This window comes from Boleophthalmus pectinirostris, unplaced genomic scaffold (assembly GCF_026225935.1).
Source record: "Boleophthalmus pectinirostris isolate CB_2022bp ecotype Guang Dong unplaced genomic scaffold, ASM2622593v1 HiC_scaffold_12, whole genome shotgun sequence".
NCBI classification, from domain to species: Eukaryota; Metazoa; Chordata; class Actinopteri; order Gobiiformes; family Gobiidae; genus Boleophthalmus; species Boleophthalmus pectinirostris.
The window spans coordinates 28765289-28783237 of record NW_026571018.1 but is presented as its reverse complement, the minus strand read 5'-3'; the positions used below and the strand labels follow the sequence as shown (position 1 = coordinate 28783237).

Here is a 17949-nt window from a genome sequence, read left to right as displayed (position 1 = left end):
TGTGAGGACTTTAATGCTGATGCCCTTTATGCTGCTATGACTATTACTGTTTATTACACATGCGCTGTACTGAATGTCATTATTATGGTTTGTTTGATGCTCTAAGCCTAATTTTGTTGTTTTTCTATGACTATGACATTAAAATCTTGAAAATAAGCAAAGGATCATGATTTATGTAGTACCACCATCATTTATTTGTGGCTCTATTTTTCTAAGCTCTCCGTCCTTGTGTCTTGCAGCTGTCTTCAACCTCATCCCCGTAGGCCTTCGAGTGGTAGCCATCCAAGGCGTCCAAACCAAGCTCTACCTGGCTATGAACAATGAAGGCTTCCTCTACACCTCCGTAAGTTCCACCTTTTATTCACGCTATCTTCAAAGCCTATTTCCGCAGACAGCACATACAGGGAGAGGGGAGGGAGACGGGAGGGAGGGAGGTTGTCTTGGTGAAGTGATGCGGTGGGGACCTGGACAATTGGCGTTTAATCAAGGGCTGACACGCGCAGACACAGGCACAGGCATTTACGTACAAGCAGCCAGTCCCTATGGGCCATTCAGAGGCACGATTCTCCTACACATGCTGCTGTGAAGAGCCGGACACTTAGAAAACTCATTGTAGCTCAGGGAACACTGCCCCTGCTTGTGAATAACAATTGGTTCAGAAGTACACATATAATGCATTTCTATATATGTCTTTTATGGTAGCTACAATATACTGGCAGGTTTGATTAAAGGGGCACTATGTAATTTTTCTGAAAGAGGGGCCTGCCACCTGCTTGTCTCCATGGAAATGTTACTGCTTTGCGTAAAATTTTCTACTGTATGGCGTTGCATTCATTCAGTGAGGTGTGTTTAGTATCTAAAAGTACCTTACATGCATTCTTAAGGGCAAAGTATAGTTCTGCATCTACTCAACTCACACTGTCACCTTTGCCTTGTCGCTGTTGGTTTTGATTTATGGATCTGTGTCGAGATATCTGCACCGCAAAGTAATTTACCACCACAACACTAGGGGGCAGTGAGTTGCGAAATCACTTTAACTCATTGGTGGAGCGTTTTCCTGCCTGTCACCAGTCACTGAACAATGGTGACTGAGCGGGAGAGGACACTCATGGAGTTGGAGCTGATAGATATTGAGGAACAAATGCTTCTGACACAAATGTTGCCAAAGAAATGAAAGAGAAGACAAAGAAGTTGGGCTATATGCCCTTTGAGTGAGTCAAGCACAGAGGAGTACCAGAAATGTATGTAGAGCAGATGTAGAGCGGACCAATCATGGCCCTTGTTGTCTGCATTGCTTCTCCCTGCTGTCTGCATTGTTTCGACATGTAGTTGGAAAATTTCAGAGATGCACATTGGTCGATGCAGACGCTCTGCATAGGGGGTTCAAGTTGACACAGAAGATTTGACACTGGACTAGAAATTGGCTTTTACAGAGCAGGCTCACCTCTACACAGAGCTGACCTGTAAATTGGCCTGGTAGTATCAACTCAAATGCATGTCTCAATGGAGACAGATAATTTTCATGTTATACTGTATATGTAGTTAGTAATACCTTTTCTCTCCATTATATTTATGACACTAAATCCATTAAACAATATGCAGCAGTCCTGCTATGAGTGTCTTTAGTTTCAGTTTGTCTCGTGAATCTGCTGGAGGAGGCTGTTGCGAGTTCAAGTTATTGCTTAAGGTCCAGATTTAAGAGATCTTTTTTCAGTTTTATTGATGTTGGAGGTTTATGCCCAAGAGAAAACACTAAGATGAGCATAGCCTTTCCTTGTGCTCCTTCTACTGGCAGAGGAGATTACAGAAATATAGTATTCACTTATTCCAGTAACCTTTAAACTCATTTATGAATCCAACTTGTATCATGATGCCAAAACACCACAGTAGCCTTAAGCCAAAGTTAATACAGTAATTAGGTCCAATTCTCTTCATAAATTTGTACAAATGTTCCCTATTAAAACACTTTATGGCACACAGCCCTACACGGAAATCATCTCACCATAGCACTGTGGAGTTAATCACATTTAAATCAAGATCTTGTCATTTGAAATGGTCAGTGATCACCTTGGATCTGTTTAGTTCAGAGATCTACAGCCAGGTCTGCTTGACAATTGCCCATTCCTCTTGTAGATTTATGTTGCGATGTTACTCTCCTTTTACTATTCACTGTTCGGGACTTAAAGGTTATGACCCTTATTGATTGGAGCCAGTGAAATGCCAAAACTAACTATTATTTAGATTTCACATGACACTATCCACTCAGAAGCTTTATATTTCTTTAAGATAAAGCCTTGTTTGGCATCAATATTATATTGTCAAATTTGTTAAGATTCAGTAATGGGGGTGCTAACTAAACTGAAATTAAGATATTGTAAATATATAATTTAATTCAACATGACTATATTTTTGTACTATTTATTTAAAGTTGCACTATGTAACAGCAGAGTTTGCACTGTCTGATTGCTTTGCTTTGAAAGTTCCTCAGTATGGCATTAAAATTGTCTATATTTATGGAGACATGCAGTTGACGCTACCAAGCAATGTTACATGTTAGATCTGTGAAGAGGGGGCCCTGCTCACAGTAAGAATACATGTTTTTCAATGTATTTTTGAGTACACGTAACTGTATAAATACAACATACATAAGTCCAATGCCATACTATGGAACATGCTAGGAAAAGCAATAACATCAGCATGGAAACAAGCAGATGGCTGGCACCCTCCCAGAAAAGTTACATTGTGCACCTTTAATATATTATGCTTAATATACTAAGTAGTTATGTACAATAATAATAAATGGCTCAAACAAAGGTCTCAGTGCAGCTCAACAGTGTTTATAATTGGTCTTTAAAAAAAAAAAAAAGTCCTGTATTTTATTAAACTTGCATAGAATTAATCAATTATTTTGTTACTATTTTACCAAATGATTGCACAGTACACATTTGAGTGTACTGTGCAATCGGCTAGTATCTTTAGTCCCAAATCCCCATTGGATCATCATTTCATATTGTTTGGTCTGAGTTTTAATCTGCTATATTCGATGCATTGAGCTCTTGGTCCATTGTCATTAAAGACACATCTCTGCTCTGTCCAGACGCACATTATCAGACCATCAACACGTCAATACCAAACTACAACGCTGCCCTGTGCCGAAGCCCTGCGCCGGAGCCTGTGCCGTCTGCTTATCTGAGCTCTCATATTTTGCTTTTCTCCGCATCGATTTCACCCGCGACTGTGATGGAGAGATTACTCTGTGTCCGTTTAGCTGGCTCTCACTCAAATTTGTTTCCTTGCCTTTCTCAATCAGATGTACGCATGCATTACAGACCCGAGCCTGTGCATAAATTAGCTCAGGCGGGTCGGAGAAGCAGAGTCGGCGACAGCATTAACTAGCTCACTTTAGAGGAGCGGAGGAGGTGGGCGGTGAAAGTGAAATGGAGACAAAAACAAACAAAAACAAAACGCACTTGTCACAGTGTAAACCAGGGTTTGCCAAAATGTTTCTCACAGTTATTTCGAAATGTGTGGCCACTTGTAGATTTATTATGTTTTGTATTGAGCAGGTAATTTTTGTGGTAGATGTAACCAAATATGCACGATTTATGCCTGGCGATTTATGCCACATTAACTTGGTGCACAAGAGCTAAGTTTGCATCAGTGAATGTAAGGTAAACTTAAAGTCGACTTTTTGTGCTTTCTTCCATGTTATAACATTATTCCCTTATCAAAAACTTGGCTGAAGTGGATTTATATTTCATCCATGCATGTTTGCGTAATCTTACAATCTCTGCCAGGCGCTATTCAAACCCCCTTCATGGTTAGCTGTTTGAGCCTTCACAAGACTAAGCTCAAAAGCCTACGTAACCCATGCTTACACAAACCAGATTTTTCCATAAATATACAAAACAATGATATTAAAACAATACATTACAACTTCACAAATCTGACGCAACGTGCAGTAGTTAATAATAATAGTGATAATAATAATAGATGATAATGATACTGTGGACTTATATAGCACTTTTTAGACGCTTTACAACAATAAAACTGAAACGTATTTGCCCCAAAGAAGTGTAATACTTAATTATTAATAAGAATATATTAAATAACCATACATGGCTCCTTGTGTTCCAGTGGGTCCATCCATTCAAAAACATATGAATAATGAATAGGTAAATTGGTAAAATATCTACTGCAACTGCACTTTTATTTATAACGCACATGAAAAAGAACACAGGTTGAACAAAGTGCTACAGAACATGATTAAATAAAAAGAATAAAACAATAAAACAACATATGACAAAAAACAGAATCTAATAAAAACGATAAAACAACAGTCTAGTTGCAGTTTGTCTGACTGAAGACTGCAATATGATTCAAATCTGAGCCCCAGCCCTATAGTAAAAGATTTAAACTATTATGTTACAATATTATTATTTGAACATATTTTCATGTATTATGTGTTGCTCCAGTCAACCACATAGTACACAGGTGGAAAAAAATGTTTATTGTTGTGTAACTTTTTTACTGGTACAACACATCCTACAATCTCTGAGTATAATATTACACATAGTGGCACGGCAACTCTCTCTCTTGCTCTTTCTCGCTCACACACATACACACACACCTCTGTTACATCACCAGTTGTTTTTTTTTTGCTCTGGTCATAAACTCATATCAGCTGATCTGTTCATATCTCCTCCTCCCACAACAGACAAACACATCTTATTGTTTTCCTGTTTGGTATTTACATTCACATTACTTTGGGTAAATAATAGATAGTGCTTATATAAACCGATAATGTGTACAGTTTGCAATCAAAACAGGCCACACACTCACCACTGTTGTTCTTCTGGCTAATTGTCAATTAGAAAAGCTAAATGAAAAAGGCTAACTGTCCATTGCATTGTGTTAACAGTTACTCCTGCTTGTTTCTAATGGACATGTCATTGCTCTGCTTTCCACAATATGACATTAACCTTACATTTATTCAATTACAGTTGGATTTACTGCTCAAAAATACCTTGAAAAACAGGCATTCTGACTATGAATGGGGTCCCCTCTCCACAGATCTGGCCTGTAACTTGGTCTGGTTTGGTCTCCTTGAATGTAGAAAGATTTAATATCAGGGAGAAAAGCATTTGACGAACCCTCCACCAGAAAAGTTACACAATGCACCTTTAAAGTTAAACTGCAATATATTCTTTCTCCTAAATTGTTTAACATTTATTCAGTGAGAACACAAAGAGTTATTATTTCAACACTGTGAAAAAAAAAACATTGTTGAAATAAAAGCATAAATGTAATTGTGACCGTGGTTGGTCTACCCAGTTGTTAAGAGGGGAAGTGGACAACTACACAAAGTCAAATTTGTCTGTCTATTTTCAATGCTTTTAATTATTCAAATGGGTGCAGTTAGCAGAGGCTTAACTGGCTTTGTAATGTTCCACAGCATACTGCTTGTCACTGACTTGCTGCCATTGTTTTGCACTAACCACTTATTTCACCTGGGGTAAATTAGATCTTGAAGCCACCACTTTTTAAGTTTTGGATACTTATAACATATCCATTCATTCATTCATTACTGGTGTTTCTATTGCTCAAAAATACATTAACTCCTTCTGTGAATAATGACAACTCTCCACAGATCTGAATCGTAATGTAGCGTAGTGCTGTAACCTGCTTGTCTCCCTCGTAATAAATAGTTTTAAGTAAGTTAGTAAGTTTTTATTTATATAGCACTTTTCACAGATATATGCCACAAAGATGCTTTACAGAGCATTATTCATTCACTCCACACCCAGTCGTGGTAAGCTACTATTGTAGCCACAGCTGCCCTGGGGCAGACAGACTAAAGTGTGACTGCGAATCTCTCCAACCACCACCATCTCTCACGTACACACCACTTTCATACTAGACAATGTGGGTGAAGTGTCTTGCCTAAGGGCACAATGGCAGTTTTTGTCACTGATGCCCCACTGTTTTGCCTGATTTTCCTAGTGGGCTCCCATCTAAGTATTAACCAGGCCACATTTTAATCTATGCTGTAGAACATTCTAGACAAAGCAATAATATTTCCATGGAGACAAGCAGGTGGCAGACCCTCCACTAGAAATGTTACATAGTGGAAGAATTTGAGGTTCTTTACTGGATTGTGATGGGTTGCCAGCTGTGTCAGAACATGGCTGGCTGCTCTATAATTTGCATTCAAAGAGGAAACTGAGCGACAGGTGATGTACAGTAGACCATAGACTGTGTCGGACCTATGTTTTTGTGTATATTTTTACTATAATCTTTTTTTTTTAAATAGCATGTTGACAATCATTAATTTTCGTAATAATGTTCTCATCTAGTCTTATTGTAAAGCTGGTTTCTGTGGCTTTCTATCAGACTGCTCCCATATTGCTTGATCGTTTTTGTTACGGCACACAATGATTTTAATCCTACCCAGCCCATGATTTCATATCTCAAATCTCCAGTAGTAAATTTGGTTTGAATCTTAATCTGGACGAAAGCCTCGGAGTCTCTCAGAACAAACTGCAGCACTCAGGACCGCTGACATTTGCATTTCCTTATTCCTGCGTCTCCATAGCAACTGGCTACTCCCCTGAATACCAACCAACGCCACAGAAGAAGAGGAGACAGCATGATACAGAGTCAAAACAACGTGGTTTCACAAGTTTCTAACAGGCCTGCAGGGTTCAAATGTAGAGAGAGAAGAGGATAGTATTACTCTATCATGGGTTTACAAACTATGGGAATTCAGATGTGGATGGGTGGTTAAGATGGGAACAAACACTTGCACAGTAACATATGCCTTATACTGTAGCCTATATAATTTGATGCATTTAATTTTTTTTTTTATTACGTAGCCTGGGATTTGCGTCACTTCAGATGATAATTTAATAAGATCTTACCTCGCTAGACTAACTGGAGTCAAACCAAACAAATATGGGCACTAAACAAGGACTTAACTGGAGCCAACTGGGCTACAAAAAAATTACTTTGTCGTTCAGGCAGCTTGATAGCAAGAGAAGGATGAATTCTGTCAACCAGTCAAAGGTTTTAGATGAAATAAGTGAATTTTGCCTCTAATCTAAGTAGCTTCTTCTGTTCTGACGTAGCTCTTATGACTGGAAATGACTACTTGGAGTGGAAAAATGTATTCACTCTAAAAAAAAAACATTGTCTATTTCACCGAATTTAACATTATTTTGACAAGACAAGACCAAGACTTGGAGTGAGCCAGGACTTGGCCTGTAACAATAACAGATTCTGCTGAACGATTAATTGACCAAGAATTTATTGCGATAACAATAATATTTACATTTTGAGACCAATTTCAACTAATATATGACCATGGAATAAAAATGTAAATACACCCTTTCAAAGATCTTTACTTTCTAAAGAACATTTAACACAGGAACTGCAAAACAACCAAAAACAATAGGCCTAAATAAAACAGACTTATTGCCCTTAAAAGTTATTTTAGTTATTAATTTACATTGGAATATTGTGGCCCCTCTTTCTGTGTGAGACTCATCATTTTGGTCTTGAAGTGTTTGTATTAACCCGTGACAGAGGATCCTGTTTCGCTCGGAGGGAGCCTCTGTCCTGTCCGGTATCATGCCAGTTTCTCGTGAGATTTCGGGATTTAGGGCTCTCCCGGGGGCTAGGCTAGTTCTGTCACTCGGGTTTGGGTGTATGTCGGCTGCTGGGGTTTGAGCCTTATCTTCTCGTCGTTTGCAAGAATTTATCGCAGCCAAAAGTTATCGAATTTGTTAAAAGTTATCTTACAATTAATTGATTTATTGCTTATCGTTACAGGCCTAATCAGGACTTTACCTTATACTAGGCATTGGTATACAGTAACAGGCCAATACAGGACAAAATCAGCTTTGTTTATAGGTGATATCCTGATGAGATTTGTTTTGAATTGTTAATCGCAACAACAATGACGAGTGCTTGGATTTTCATCACTTTACAGCCAATGGATAGGTGCCTAGAGCTAGTGCCAAACCAGGTCTACATCCGAGCTAAACCAGGACAAGTCAATGTCATATTTCCAATGGGATGTGCAGCTTTAGACTAATCTAACTTCAACACCCTCTCTCACATCTGCAGCCGACTCCAGTCTATTCATAACCCCATTTATAGCAGCCCCAGCTTCTTATATGTCTAATCCATCTCTCCTCTCCCCCTTTAGGAGCATTTCACGACCGAGTGTAAGTTTAAGGAGTCTGTATTTGAGAACTACTACGTCACCTATTCTTCGATGATCTACCGGCAGCAGGCCTCGGGGCGGGCCTGGTACCTGGGGCTCAACAAAGAGGGACAGATCATGAAGGGGAACCATGTGAAGAAGAACAAGGCTGCAGCACACTTCATCCCCAAACCACTCAAAGGTAACACCACAAATACACTGCACATCAATATGGTCAAAGATCAGTGATAATGGGATTAGAATTGTCATATTTTTAGATCGAAGTAAATCAAAATTATACCTGGAGTTGTGTTTTGTTTCATACACATATATTTGAGTAACAATTTATTATCAGTCTGTCTACATCTACAATACTTTTACCTTCAGTTCAGTAGAGATTGACAATGCTAGGGCTGAAATCATCCAGATGATTCAAGTGAAGATGTGTGTGAATGAAACAAACCACAACTCCTGATATGTTTATATGTTTGTGATAAGGATACAACAATATAACCAAAAATACATCAGAAAATAGCGTAATATGGGTCCTTTAACATCTATAGAACAATTACATACGACATGAGATCTTAAGTTTTATTTTTGTGATTTTGAGTTGTTTAATCACGAGGAGATTCCAATTTGTGTATCATCATAAGAATTTTTGTGAAAAGGTATTTTAGAGTGAAGTAAGAAGTACTAAAAAAAGAAAAGAAAAAAGAAAATTCTGGGGCTTGTCTCCATGTAGATGTTATGGTTTACCGAGGCAGACAAAAAGTTCCCTAGAGCATCTTAAAACACTTCAAGACAATCAAAGCAATTAGAGTTCATGATACTATAGAATAATAAACTATGTATAAAATGTGGTTGTAGTTTAAGTAGTGTGGTTGACGCCGTGTGACCAAGTCCACTTTAATGAGGTTTTGAACTGTCTTAAAGTGAACATTTCTCAAAGGTAACTTCAGGACACTATCAAAGGTTATACAAGGATATCCCATTTCAAAAACACATCTCTACAGTATTATCTTAGGCCCTCTTGTCATTCTGGAGGAGGGAGTCTTAAATATTTTAGTGGGCTCTGGTCTTACCATGGTCTTTTCTCTTCTGGGGGCACGGCAAATCCTCTTCTCCCTATGGTGCAGTATTCACATATTGATTTCCTATATATATATTTATTATTTACCCACTCATTAGAAGTTTACACTGGTACACAATATCATACATTTCTGCAAGAATTAACCAGAACAATGCACAACTTTAAATTAGCTTTATGGAGACCGTCTTTTTTAATCACATATATAAGTTGTAATCTTTAGAAATGGACAAACATGTAAACATACAAGAAATTTACCCAGTGCACCATTTCTCTGAGTCAGTGTATATCGATGTTCTCTACTGGATCTAATTATTTGGGGAAATCACAGCGTCCTTCATAAACAGCACAAATCAATGCATTCATTAATTACTGTTTACTTTTAGTGGGTTTGCTCAATACGCCGTTTCATATCAATTATGCAGATGTTGAATTGACTTCTCTTTAAGTGCTCCTTGTTGTAGGTTCATATGAGTAAACATAGTAACAGTAAAAGTAAGGAAAGTAGTAGCAGTTGTATTCATAGTCTTATCTTCTCTGTGTAATAACGACACCTTAATTACACTTGGTGAAACTGTAAAGAAAAACATAATTCTTAATGAACAAATAGTTTATTAAAGCATTTTTAATCTTGTGAGAGTTGTTTCCCCTCACCATGTCCTCACCTAAAGTTGTATTTGGAGTGATTCATGCATGTTTGTTTTTACTTTGTTCTCCAATATCAGTTTTTTTTAATCTGTGATATGTGTAGGATTTGGCAGTGTCACGTAGTTATTTTGGTACAAAAGAAAAAAATCTGCTGTTCTCTTGCGTGATCTGCAGTTATCCATAGGAGTGGCCGATAGTGCAACAGCTCTTTATCGTGATTAACTGGAATGTCACCTTCATGGATTTATAAAGTGAAATTTTACTATTCTCTTATCATCAAAACTCTTATAATAACATTTTATTATACTTCAATGGTCTTCTGTAGGGGTGTAACGATATCCAAGTCTCATGATACGATATCGTCATGGTAAAACCTTTACGGTATGTAACAATATCCAAATCTCTCGGTACAATATTTTCATGATAAACATCTCACGGTACGATATTTATTGTGATATTTTGTAGAGGCTAACAAACTGTTAATATGTTACTTTTTCCTCTTAAAATGCCATGACAAGACTTAATCCAAAGAACTAAGACTTAAAAGTGCTTAGAAACAGAGCAAAGGATCATGGTCTATGTAGTTCCCTTCGTCTTTTTTTTAGCTATTGCTGCACCATAACTCTTAATTTAAGCAAAGATACTTGTAATTCGATATAATGTGATGGTCCACGGTATCACTGTGAGAAGTCTGATGATACAATATCACAATATTCCAGTTATTGTTACATCCCTTGTCTTCTCTCATTGGGAACCACAGTTTTCTAGTACGGAAGTTAGTGGACTTCTTTCTTTTATTAAGTAATTTTAGATGAGAATTGTGATTTAAAATATCAGAATTATAGCAAAATGATTCATGGCTGTCATAGATTATAGCAGACACAAGCACAACAGGTCTTTTTAAGAATGATTCAGGCTTTTTAACTAACTTAAGTGGTTAAGGTTTAGTGTTACATTCTGTTCATAAAATAGTTACTAAGCCTGAAATTATTCTCAATAAAGAATTGGTTCTTTGTGCGTGCTTAGTTTTGGTAAGGTTAACCAAGGTGTATTTATTGTAAAGCAGCATCTAGACAAGTCAGCTAACCTTCGTACCGTTCTCTAGTACTGAGCCACAGCTGCCCCAGTGTAGTAGCTGTGGTGCTAGTGAAAAGTAGACGTTTTGTTTCCTAAACTTTGATATGGGTTTACTGCACATTTTAAACTCAACTAAAATACCAGAATCAAATCAAATATTCTCTATAGTGAATGCTTAAACTGTGTATATAAGCAGTTTCTATCACACTTACACTGACTCCATTAGAACATAAACACTGGCTCCAGTCTCCAGATCTGAACACGCTGTTACTTTGAGCTGCACTGAAACGTGTTACATCACCTTCCCTACAGAGACACTTCCCACTTTAAACAAAAACTGCAATTTCCAACCTGTTATAGTCACCGCTGTGTGAGATACAAGAGCAGTGTGTCTCTACAGTAAGCCTCAATACATTTTCATCTTGCAAGTTAACAATACTACGGCGATGAACTACGTAACATTTTCCTGGATTCCCTTACTTGTCTCCATGGAAATTTTACTATTAGCCTACAAACACTCCACAGTATGGCATTATGGATGAATTATGATATGTATAATATACGTTTTATTTGTGGTTCTTAATGCTCTGCCTTACATGTTAACTACAGCAACAACATATTTATTTATTTATGAATTAATCAATTTCACACCTTTTCCAATCTATCTAAATGTTAATTAAGTATAGTTATTGTTGTTGTTTTTACACTTTCTTTATAATCTTTTTCAAAACCTAATGCCAATTTGCATAATTTTGAAAGGATGTATTAAATTGTTGACAATATAAAAGCATTTGAAGTTTATATTTATGATTAAACACACAATCACAGTAGTTAAAAGCAATATTATTACCACTATCTAGTCAGAGAATGTGTTACTTTTGTTCTAGTAAACATTCTAATACTTTCATATACCACAAATAAAATGTCATCATACGTATTAATCAGCCAATAGTGTTTTCTATTGGTGAAAAAGAGTGTAATAAAGGCTACAGTTTATATTATAGGCCTACATACATAAACATGATTGTTATTAGTAACCTACAATGGTGAAGCAAATGTCACTTCTTAGCACAAACATCATTATTTTAAGTTATTGCCAGTTTGGGAAGTTTGAGAATAGAATACATTTTTAGCTAAAGGTTAATGAGCATTTTGTGTGTTCAGTTGGAGCATGTCTTTGCTCCTCCACTGGTCTCATGACCTTTTCTAACACGAGGATGTGACTAAATAATAAAAATAGATCAGGGAACGTACATTTCTGTAGATGCAGGGACAAAGCGCTGGATAAGTTTTGGTTGCCGCGGTGATGTCAGGTGTTGCTGATGCTGAAGGAGGTGAGGTCGTCCAGTTTCCACGGTTACACGCCTCCAAACGTCCAAGATACTGCAAAGAGACAAAGGAGGCGACGCCCCTACAGTACAGTGTGGCAGGGAGTCACAGAAACACATTTATAGTAGTAGTAAATATCTAAGCATAAAATGAAAGAGCGGATTTCATTTGTCTTTCTGAATGAAACTTTTAGAACTGGATAGTAACATTATTTGATTCTTTAATGTGCATGTAATAATGTAAAAAGCAAGCACTCTATCAAGTAAAGTAACAGCTCAAATATGTGGAGAGGCAAGCCAGTACACATGAACTATGCATGTTTTTCAATGTATTTTGAGCAATAGAAACATTCGTAACTAATTAAAAGTAAATAGATATGTGTAGCAGAGGTGGGACCAAGTCATCGTTTTACAAGTCTCAAGTAAGTCTCAAGTCTTTGACCTCAAGTCCAAGTCAAGTCCCAAGTCAAATACAGGCAAGTCCAAGTCGAGTCTCGAGTCAGTGGCTTATAAGTCCAAGTCAAGTCCTTTGAGCTTCAAGTCATTTCACGTCTTTAAACCAAAGTACCTAATATAGCTTAGATTTTTGCAATTTATATGACTTTTAAGATAAAATGTACTTATAAAGTCATAGTATGTTTATACATGTGTATTTATAGAGTATACACAAGTTGTAGAAATGCAATTTTTTCCTTTTTAAATGTCTTGACAAGATCTTAGAGTGAATCATTATGGTCAGAATAGAACAAATTCAGATTTAAAAGTGCTTCTCAAGTCACAGGCCTCAAGTCCAAGTTGAGTCCCAAGTCTTTGTTCATTTTATCAAGTCTCAAGTCCTAAAGTGACTATAGTGACTCAAGTCTGACTAGAGTCCAAGTCACAACTTCAAAGTCCCCACCTCTGATGTGTAATGCCATGCGCTGGAACATTCCAGACAAAACAATAACATGTCCAAGGGGACAAGTACACCTGTGGTAGACTTACTTAGAATGATATGCTGTGTGCTGTTATAGTTGGGTTTATTAATCACATGACCAGAAGCAGGAAGGTACAGTTCAGCCATGATATTTCAAATGATCCTATTAAGCAGTTTGTTTTCATGTACAAAAATAAACATTGGAGTAAATTTACTTGCTTGACAATAGATAATTGATTTACCAAATAAATGGTAAGTAAATGGTAAACTGTCACATTTTTATATGCTTTTTCACCTTCAAGGCATCAAAGAGCTTTACATCAAGGAACCACTCACCCATTCACACACATTCATACAGCAGTGTACAAAGACACTGGGGGCGATATGGGTTATGTGTCACAAGGACACAATAACAGCATTCATCTGTGGGAGCTGTGATCACACTGCCAACCTGTTAGTTTACTGATCTGAACGTTCAACCAATGATGTTCATGTCCAAAGCGGGATTCAAACTGCAAACCTTTTGGATCAGAGATATTATATATATACTAACTTAACCAATGTGCACGACCTTACTTTTAAAAAACTGAAATTACATATAGTAATGCTGGGGAAAAAAGTCATAGTGAAGGCATATGATGAAGATTATATTTTTAAATGATCATTACGGCATCAAAAACAGTATCAAGCCTTTCTCTTGTATCAGCCAATCCCAGATCTTCATGTTCATGTTTGTTGTGTTTTGCAGTTGCCATGTACAGAGAGCCATCCCTCCACGACCTCACGGAGCTGTCTCGCTCTGGATCGGGGACACCCACGAAAAGCCGCAGCGCCTCTGCTCTTCTGAACGGAGGAGGGAAGTCCCCCAGCAACAATGACTTATCCTAGCCTCAACCCTCCGTCCATTTACATCAACACACCCAGACACACAACTTCCACATGTTCGCGAGCTGCACATCGATCTCAGGAGAGGAAAAATTATTCGGAGAAATGGGACGACAATGACAGAGAGCGATCTTCCACTTAACGGAGAACCACTGTGACTGACTTTGATGTAAATATAAACTACTCTATGGACAATCAAACTTTCTCTCGTCTCCTGGGCTTCGAGCGCCCGGGATCGTAACTTGTATGATAACGCAAGGACGAAGCTAAATAGTCAGTCACACAGATATTGATCCACAAAAGACTGTTACCGAGAACCAAAGAGCTCAGTATTATAAAACTAGATTTCAGAAAGGGTTGCGCCGAAAAGTTAAAGGACATCGGGATCGAAACTACTACTACTACTACTACCGTTACTGCGATGTTTACACAGAGCTATTGGGGTATTATTTTTAAAAAGTATTCCTTGTAAACTTATAGGGAGTCTGCATGCTGGCGTGAATGAAACCTGTTTGGAGATTGAGAGAGTGAGCGCGTGCAAGGGGGTCCTGGGGGTGCGTTTTCACTTTTTAACAAATTAAGTTGTATATCAGATTACTGAGGGCTTTCGCTAGTTCAATTGTATATGCTTCCGTGTTACTTCTTCTTACAATGTTTAAATTACTGTTGTGTCACTTTTGATGTATGTCTGTTCGTATGTTGTTGCATGGACCTCAGTAGCAGCATGCCAGAGGGTCAGACTTTGCCGAAAAAGGTCTTGACGAGTGGCCGATCAAGACAGTAGTGAAAGGGTTAATGGTTGTAATAGCACTGGAGGCCCATAGTAAAATGCACCATAATGATTTAGTGTGGACCAATGCTATAGGACCAGGAACCGCTTTGGTGGTTAAAAACTTAGGAGCACAGTTACTTACAACAGTTAAACATTTTCGGTTCATGCTGTGGACAACTAGAAATGCACTAAATAAATTGTTTGTAAAGAAATGAGAAAGCGTGGGTTTCGTTATTGCGTTATAGTTTGTGCTTAAAGGGACAGTTTGGAATTTTTGACACAGGACCTCATTTCCTAGTGAGCCAGAGTGTTGGAGATGTGTGGGGACACTTTTTTAAAATATTCCATCCAGTCCTTGTATTTGCAGAGGTCACTGGTGCTAGGCTAGTGCATGTCAATGGCCATAATTATTTTGCCACTAAAAACAGTCTTACCCACTCCACAAAACACCCGAAGCAAATCTGTTACTGTAATCTGTTACGCCACACTGTTGATGTAAATGTGTGTTGATAGCATAATTTTAGAAGTAAAACCAACCTTGCATTTGAAGGATTTATGTCTGAGCAGAAGCAGTGAGTTGTACTTCTTGATAGAAAGCTTGGCAGTGGTGGACTGATATATGAGAAAATAGTCCCTCAACATGCGACAATTCATGCGATGTAAGGTTAGTTTTATTTCAAACATTATTCTATCACACACTTCTGGTGCTTTGTGGAGTGGCAGGCTAAATATGACCATTGACATGCACTACCCTAGCACCAGTGACTTCTGCAAATACAAGGACTGGATGGAATATTTTAAAAAATGTCTCCACACGTTTCCAGCACTCTGGCTCACTATACTAGGAAATGAGGTCTTATGTCCAAAATTCCAAACTGTCACTTTAAAGGCTCTGTATTACACAAAACTGACTACTGTGTGCTTTGAGTCATGTTGGAATGTTGTTACCTCCTCAAAAAACAGACCCAGAGTTGTAATTCTGTTTCATTCAAGCATGTTGAGTAAGCTTTTATTATTAGTCTGTTTACATCTCTAAAGCTCAAAATGCTCAAATGTAGTAATAGGTCTCAAGTTAACAGCTGCGTTTTACCTTTAGTTCAGCAGAAATATGAAATTCCAGGGCTGAAATGATCCCAATCATTCTAGTGAAGGTGTATGGCATTTAAAAATACGGTGGAGCACTTCTTGTATTACCGCATGACATCACAGGGTGGAACAGAGTGTTTCTGTTTGAGAGAGGAACTCATCTTATGCAGGGTTTGTGTGTTAAACATGTGTGCTTGAAACAAAACACAGCTCCAGGTGTGATTTTGATGAGGAAACAAGATTATAACGTAGATTGGAAAAACATATACTGTCAGCCTTTAATGGTAGAAGGTAGGATTATAATTTAGTTGGTGGTTAATTTATACAATATGTCTTAGAAACTATTTGGTTCTTTAAAATTTACATAATTTTGTATTAAACATTCAGTATGCCTGCGTATTCTTAAAGTCAGATGCCCTGCCTAGTCCCAAAAATTTATTTTAGCTTGTACATGTAATACTTACTGTTAATTAAATACAAAATAATTGATGATGTACAATAAATAAAATAAAATAAAATAAATCAATAATTTATTTAAACTCAATCAGTCAATTTTAAATATTTGCCCTCTGAGTCATAGGTTGAATTGCTGTAACTATCGTTCACTTTCACAAAAATACTACTTCAGCATATTTTAAGGAAAGAAACTCTAAGAAAAGCACTTAAACTTAAAGTAGGCCATACCATCCAAAGGGACCCTATGTAACACAGTTTACACAATCCAAAAGCTTTGTTATGGAACAATCTGCAGTAGTCCACCTGCAATAATACTATGACATAATGACAAAATAAGTAGCCATTTCAAACAACTATAGAAAACAATCTTCTGTGTGTACAATGATCTTAATGTTCTAATGAGTTGGTTCTTTGAAGTATAAGTCAATACAGACCTTGTAGTCATGAAATGACTGTTAATGACCTTTAATGGAGCAGAAATAGAGCAAAACAGAGGAGCAGTTTGAACAAATGCATTTCTATCACTGGTCAAATTTGTATATTGGTTGTTTGGAGAACAAATACATTAGAAAATACCTTACTGCCACTTTATGATGTAGTTATTGATTTAATTTTAAGCCAATCTATATGTTCATAACTCCTGAATAATAGCCTTTTTTAACCCTGTTTTGGCCAAAATGTGTACCACTTTACAATAAGACCAAATGGCAATGGACATTACAAAAAACTACACTAGAAATTTAAAATAGTTTTATAAAAATGCAATACAATCAACAGCTAAACAAGGTTTTGTTTTTTTCCCCCATTTTGATTCAGTTGATTGATGTGTTGCTCAGTATCACCACAGATAAAAACAATGAAACAAAAAACATTGATGATAGAAGAAAAAGTAATTTGTTCATTCTTGTTGAAAAACTTAAATAATGTTCGTTATGGTTTTTCAAAGCACTTTTGTCTGCACATATGAATCAGGTTTGTAGGCTGATAGTGAAATGTAGGACTTCCTCCAAAAAAGGAACAAGTTTGAGTTTTAAATATTATGTAATTTAAACTTGGAGCGGACAGCGACTGTTATCTCTCCAGCCTCATTAAATCACTCCCACAGACTGTGGGACAAAATATATTCAGCATGGACTAAATCACTTTTCTTCTCTGGCGGCTAATTAGTCAAGTTCACAGTGGGCCAAACAAAAGTTAATGTAATCTCTCCTGATCACTACAAATTCAAAGGACCCATGACATTATATGATTAATTACTCAAAAGTCTTGCATTAAAAACCTTTCATTTTTCGCTGTTTGTGGAACCCAACCACTAGATGGAGATAATGGACACATGGGCAACTAAACGTGATTCTCAAATTTGGAAAATTATGAAATAGTGAGTACTGAGTAGACTACAAATTCAGCATAAATACATTCATAAAGAAGCACCAAGTTCTAAAAAGGAATATATCCAATGTCATCAGTACACAAAACTCAGGGACA

At 37.2% G+C, this 17949-nt stretch overlaps 1 protein-coding gene across 1 annotated transcript in view; it reads left to right on the top strand.

Annotated features, from left to right (window-relative positions):
- The window catches only part of fgf13b (fibroblast growth factor 13b), a 34170-nt gene extending 19130 nt beyond the window's left edge, over positions 1 to 15040 (top strand). The window contains exons 3-5 of the mRNA XM_020920093.2: positions 240 to 343; positions 8210 to 8408; positions 14014 to 15040. Coding sequence (XP_020775752.1) covers positions 240 to 343; positions 8210 to 8408; positions 14014 to 14153 — 443 coding nt within the window. The 3' untranslated portion in view covers positions 14154 to 15040. The remainder of the gene's footprint in view (positions 1 to 239; positions 344 to 8209; positions 8409 to 14013) is intronic.
- The last annotated feature ends 2909 nt before the right edge of the window (positions 15041 to 17949 follow it).